Source organism: Quercus lobata, chromosome 10 (assembly GCF_001633185.2).
Source record: "Quercus lobata isolate SW786 chromosome 10, ValleyOak3.0 Primary Assembly, whole genome shotgun sequence".
Classification (NCBI taxonomy): Eukaryota; Viridiplantae; Streptophyta; class Magnoliopsida; order Fagales; family Fagaceae; genus Quercus; species Quercus lobata.
Window position 1 is genome coordinate 54,294,177 of NC_044913.1, and position 6,000 is coordinate 54,300,176.

The window sequence follows — 6,000 nt, forward strand, 5'->3', positions numbered from 1 at the left end:
CTCCAAGTGGAAAATGATCCACTAAAAAAATCAATTAAGATACATGAATAGCAATAGACCCTCTAAGCCTAATCTACCCAATGCACCTAAGCCCTTCAAGCCTCTTACTCCAACAAGGTTACACTGAATTGTGTCTTCTCTAGCTTTCTAGATCCCACAATATGCCCATTGCTCCAACCAATATAAATTGGTCTTCCTTGAACTGCTTCTCAAGCTCCAATGCCTTTTCACAACTTAGATTGTGTGTGGTAAGTTTTGGATTATACACCTCTCTTGGATATGTCAATGAAGAGGGTGAGAGTAGAAGAATTTGGAGAATCAAGTGTGTAAGATTGTGGATGAATCAATCTTATTTTTCTCTAAGGTTTCTCTTTCAAAGTTCTCTCTAGAAGCTCTCTAAACAGGGTGTAAGATTATACACCCTGTTTCTCTTTCAGCAAAACAGGGTGCTTTGGCGAGTCACTCGTGACTGAGATGAGTCGCGAGTTCCAGTTGCCAGTTACTAGACATGGCCAAACTGTACTTTTTGTCTTGTAGTGCTCTAGCTGGCCTAACTCTTCATCTTCCCACATGCTTCATATGTGTGCTTCACTTTGGCAAGTCGCCACTTGCAAGTCAGTCGCGAGTCCAGTTGTGAGTCCCCTTTTTCTTGCACACACTTGATCAAATCTCTACACTCTCTCACACACAACCCTTCATTGTTTCTCACCTAAATACAAGGTTTCTAAATGTTGAATTATAAGCAAATTTGGTACGGAATTAAGCCAATACGTAGTTGAATAAATCCAACTTTACAGATTCTATGGTGCTTTCACTTGGGCCCATCAAAACCCAATGAGAAAATATGGCTTTGAAATAAAATGATGCTAATGTCCTTTATAATGTTAAACACCGACCACTCGTTTGTCTTTTTCTCTTTATCTTGTCTTCTTATAAGAATATAAAAGTTTATAAAAACTACATTTTCTTAATCTGTTCTCTTTTCTTTTCAACCAAAGAAAGAAAATTTCCTTAAAAAACAAAAGAAAGAAAATTTAAATTTGTATTTAATTTTCGCAACAAAACATGATTTTACCGTTCTACTTCTTCTTCCCAAAAGTCCCAACAAAACATAGTGGCAAACGTGAGTCTGTACCTATCCCTAACTCTCTTTTAAAGGGTTCCCACTTCTTTGGTACCAATTGTGGGTCCATTCCAAACTCTCTTTAGTAAAGGCGAGGCAAAGCCAAATAGCAAAAGTAAAACGCGCACTTTTGGTTACATTCCATGTGAAATGAGCAATTATTATCAAGGTTATTGATTTCGTACCGTACCAGCCGGTACGGCCGGAATATACTGTACCGGCCAGCAATCTGGTACGCTCGACCCCCCTATTTTGTACCGGAAAAAATACCGGCCGTACTGGCGAAATCCGGCTGTACCGGCCGGAAATTGGATACTGGGCCGAAACATGAAAAAGCCCCTGTTTTGTTAATTTTGACATTTTTCAGGGGCAACATGGTAATTTTTCTAAATCCTAATTCTAAAACCCTAGCACTACCCAGTACCCGCACATCCCTCTTTCTTTCTTTCTCTCTCATGCTCTCTCTCAGCTACTCTGTGTCTCTCACTCTCTCGGCCACTTTGTCTCTAACTCTCTCGGCCACTCTGTCTCTAGGCTGCTCTGCCGCTCTGTCTCTCACTCTCTCGGCCACTCTTAGGTAAAATTTTGTCTTAATTTTTTCTGTGTGGAATTATATTTCATGTGGAATGTGATAAATAACAACTTGATTACTGTGTTCATGAATTGATAGCAAAATTGATTATTGTGTTGGTACTGTGTTCATGAATTGATATATATTGTTGTTTCATTCTTGATTTTGGTTAGCTTGAAATATTGGGTTAGTAATTTACAACTTAGTATGACTATTAATAAAAAGGTAACTAGAGTTATTAACAAATAATTGATGGTATATATGCAGCGTGAATTATGACTGAAAATCAGTCAAGTGTAGCATTTGGCCCGGCTGTAAGATCCGAGGATCCAGCATGGGCTTATGGCCGTGCTGTGCCAGATGCAAGAAATAACACCCAGTGTACTTTTTGTTGTAAAATGATAAGGGGAGGGAGGAATTACTTGGCTCAAGTATCATTTAGCTGGGATTCCAGGTGATGTTGAAGCATGTAAAAAAGTATCTGAAGATGTAAAATGGCAAATGAAACAGTTGATTGAAGATTTAAAGAAAAGTAAACAGAAAAAAAGAAGAAGAATGAATAAAGAAATTGCAAATCCCTATGATGTAGAGGAGGAGGAGGAGGATGATCATCATCATGATGAAGGTAATAATGATAATGAGAGAGGGGGTTCAAAGAGTCATTCATCAGTTAGTAATTATAAAACCAAGGGGAAATAAAAAGTTGGAGAAAAGTAAAAAATTAAATCCTTTTTTGCTCCAAGAACAAAACCTGGTTCTTAACCATCCATAAGGTCTTCTTTGGCCTCAAAGCAAATGGTTAAGAAGGCAAGAATGAATTTTGCAAGATGGTGGTACCATGCTAATATACCTTTCCATGCCGCTCGCTCTGTGTATTATCAAGAAGCTTTAGATAGTGTAGCAACTATTGGGCCTGGTTTTAAGGGACCTTCTTATCATGACTTAAGGGGGCCTTTATTACAAAAACATGTGGGTGAAATGAATGATTATCTCTTAGATGTGAAAAATGATTAGAAAGTTTATGGGTGTTCAATAATGTCAGATGGGTGGACAAATCAAAAGAGAGCTCCAATCATTAATTTTTTAGTGTATTGTCCTAGAGGTATCATGTTTCTTAAATCCCTTGATGTGTCAGGCCTAACAAAGGATGTAGATACATTGTTTAAGTTGTTTGATAAAGTTTTTCAAGAAGTTGGGCATGAGTACGTTGTGCAGTTCATTACAGATAATGATTCTTCTTACAAGTCTACAAGAAAGAAGCTAATGCAGAAATATGGGACATTCTATTGGTCTCCTTATGCAGCCCATTGCATTGAGATAATGTTGGAAAATTTTTCTGATAGTAGATATTTTCCTATCATTGATGAAACCATTCAAAAGGCTAAAAAGATTACCAAATTCATATACAACCATGGCAAGATTTTATCTTTGATGAGAAGCGACTTCACTAATGGTAGGGATTTGATTCGTCCAGCCATCACAAGGTTTGCAACTGAGTTTTTAAGTCTTCAATGCTTAACTAAGTTCAAGAAAGAACTTAGGGAAATGTTTACTTGTGATCAATGGGTCGAATCTCGACATGCTAGAGATGTCATGGGAAAAGAGGTGGCTACAATTGTTTTGGAAGATAAAGAGTTTTGGTTACAATGTCAACAAATAGTGAAGATTAGTGAGCCTTTGGTTAGAGTACTACATCTTGTAAATGGGGATGAAAAACCATCAATGGGATACTTGTATGAGGCAATGGATAAAGCAAAGGAGAATATAAAAGCAAGGTTGAAGAATAAAATTTCTGCATATATACCATTTACTAGTGTCATTGATGCTAGATGGGATAAACAACTCCATAGTCCATTGCATGCAGCAGGTTGTTATCTCAACCCTGGAATCTTCTTTAGGCCTTCATTTAAGAAGAAAAAAGATGTTACATAAGGCCTACTTAGTACCATTACAAGGCTAGTTTCTGATCTGATGAGCAAGACATTCTTAGTTCTCAAATTGAATCATACAAAAAGTCTTTAGGTGACTTTAGAATGCCTATGGGAATCCACCAACGTGAAAAACTAAGTCCAGGTATGCTATATGTATCTATACATACATAAATATATATATATATATATATATATATTTCATTTGAAAGTTTGTTATTTGCTTCGTACTAAATTAATAATTTCTTTTATTTTTGGAAGTTGCTTGGTGGGAGCAATTTGGAAATGACATTCCAGAATTACAAAAGTTTGCAATTCGAGTGCTAAGTCAGTGTTGTAGTGCAACTGGTTGTGAAAGAGCTTGGAGCACATTTGAGTTTGTCCATTCCAAGAGGAGAAATAGGCTTGAGCATAAACGTTTGATTGACTTGGTGTACGTTCGTTATAATCTATTGTTACAAGAAAGGTATGTTTTTAAATATATTCAATTTTTATTTTGAATGATTAGAAAATGTCACCAATGTATGATATTGATTTTGGTAGGAATATTAGAAGGACAAAGGATTTCTTGGATCCTATAAGCCTTGATAATATTGATTTAATGGAGGATTGGGTAGTTGAGGAATCTGAATTTCTGTTACTAACTGAGGAAGATGTGAATTGGGCTAGCATTGAAAAACCATTAGCGACAATGACTTTGGAAGATGATAATGATGATGATGATGATGTTGTTGTTCTTGATGAGGAAGATGGTGAAAATGATGTTATGTTGACAGATGCTAATACTTATGAATATTATGGTCCTGATGTAGATCCTTTTGAAGGATGGGAGTAGATCCTATGTAATTTGTGTTAATTATTTTTTTTCTTTGTGTGTAATGAACAATTTTATATTGTGTGTTTTTTTTTTAGTTGACGTTAAAGTTTAAAACTATGAATTATTTGTTTTTAATTGAAGTAATGTTTTATGGTAAACATGAATTTTTGAGGTATTGTTTTATGGTAAATAGAGATTTTGTGTGTGAATGTGTGTGTGTGTATATACATATATTAAATATATAAAATAGTTGTAAATCCGAAACGGTACACCGGTATTGAACGATATCTGAAATATATCGTACCGGTGGCCAAACTGGTACCGCCTCCGGTACGGTATTGACTCCCTTGATTATTATCACTTTACGGCAAAAATTACTTTAAAATTTATATAAGGCAGTGCAGATCTTTTACACCTTTCATCAATGTACTGTGCCATGATCGCATGAATACTTATAACAAGGGAAAACTAATGAGAGAGAGAGAGAGAGAGAGAGCGATGCACTGTACTTTAGCTAGTAAATTAAGAAAAAGATGCAAGTCGCCACACACAAGCTCACATGAGACTATAATTTTTCCAATAAAAAAGTTGCAACTGTCAAGGCAAGCTCACACTATCCAGTTCGTTATCCACAATATACCAAGTTATCCTATTTTTTTAATACAAGATAGAATTTCTACTCTAATCTAATCTAAGTGCATATGTGTGTGAAGCTCACTCTTGGAGACTTGAATTCTGGTTCTTACCCCTCACACCTCACAAGCATTTATACTTGTGTGTGAAGCTCACTCCTGGAGACTTGAATTCCGGTCCTTACCCCTCACACCCCACAAGCATTTATACTTGTGGAGTGACTACCACATTAAGGGTGCATGGTGGTACCAAGTTATCCTATTAAATTTAGGGAAAATTTTCTTTTACGTTAAATGATACAATGTAAATTACATTGTAAGCACAACGTGCGAAAACATATAATGGTCTTTAAATTTAAAAAATGCATAGGGCTTGCACAAAACTAGTTGTATTGTAAGCGATTTAATAAAATCTTATTTTTTGTGTTATCAAAAAAAAATATATATATAAATATATATATATATATATATATATATATTTATATATTTTTCCAATGACAATTAAAGTTAATGAAGTTATGTAATTAAATTTGACGTGTGTGTATCTCTATGTATATATGCATGGATTTAGTTAAAAATAATCACAATTATACTATTTAAATTATACACTTTGAAAAAAAATATTGAAATTATATATGGTAATAGTTTACACATTTTTTAAACCATATTTTTTAAAATATGTAATGGTTCCTCATATATATATATATATATATATTATAAACTGAAACTAAGAGAAAATCAAATTAGAATCTTTAATGAATTTCAATTGGAGTCTAATTGTAAACCATGTGTCCCATATAATTTTTTATTTTTGTGCCAAGTGAATTATTGAGTGTAAAAATTGAAAAGTCCATATTTGATTAGATTCTGAATTGAATTTTATTTGGAGTCTATTTTTGCGCTATGTTCCATCTAATTAATTTAATCTT

At 34.5% G+C, this 6,000-nt stretch overlaps 1 protein-coding gene across 1 annotated transcript; it reads left to right on the forward strand.

Annotated features, from left to right (window-relative positions):
• The first annotated feature begins 1,969 nt into the window (after positions 1 to 1,969).
• LOC115964983 lies at positions 1,970 to 4,457 on the forward strand. Its single transcript, XM_031084198.1, has 5 exons — positions 1,970 to 2,075; positions 2,830 to 3,561; positions 3,717 to 3,767; positions 3,884 to 4,088; positions 4,166 to 4,457. Exons 1-5 carry the CDS (start codon positions 1,970 to 1,972, stop codon positions 4,455 to 4,457), a joined length of 1,386 nt encoding a protein of 461 aa, XP_030940058.1.
• Positions 4,458 to 6,000: the final 1,543 nt, after the last annotated feature.

Coding starts and splice junctions, on each gene's coding strand:
- LOC115964983 (XM_031084198.1), top strand. CDS start 1,970: ATGACTGAAAATCAGTCAAGTGTAGCATTTGGCCCGGCTGTAAGATCC. Junction 3,768..3,883: donor ACGTGAAAAACTAAGTCCAG/GTATGCTATATG, acceptor TATTTTTGGAAG/TTGCTTGGTGGGAGCAATTT. Junction 4,089..4,165: donor AATCTATTGTTACAAGAAAG/GTATGTTTTTAA, acceptor TGATTTTGGTAG/GAATATTAGAAGGACAAAGG.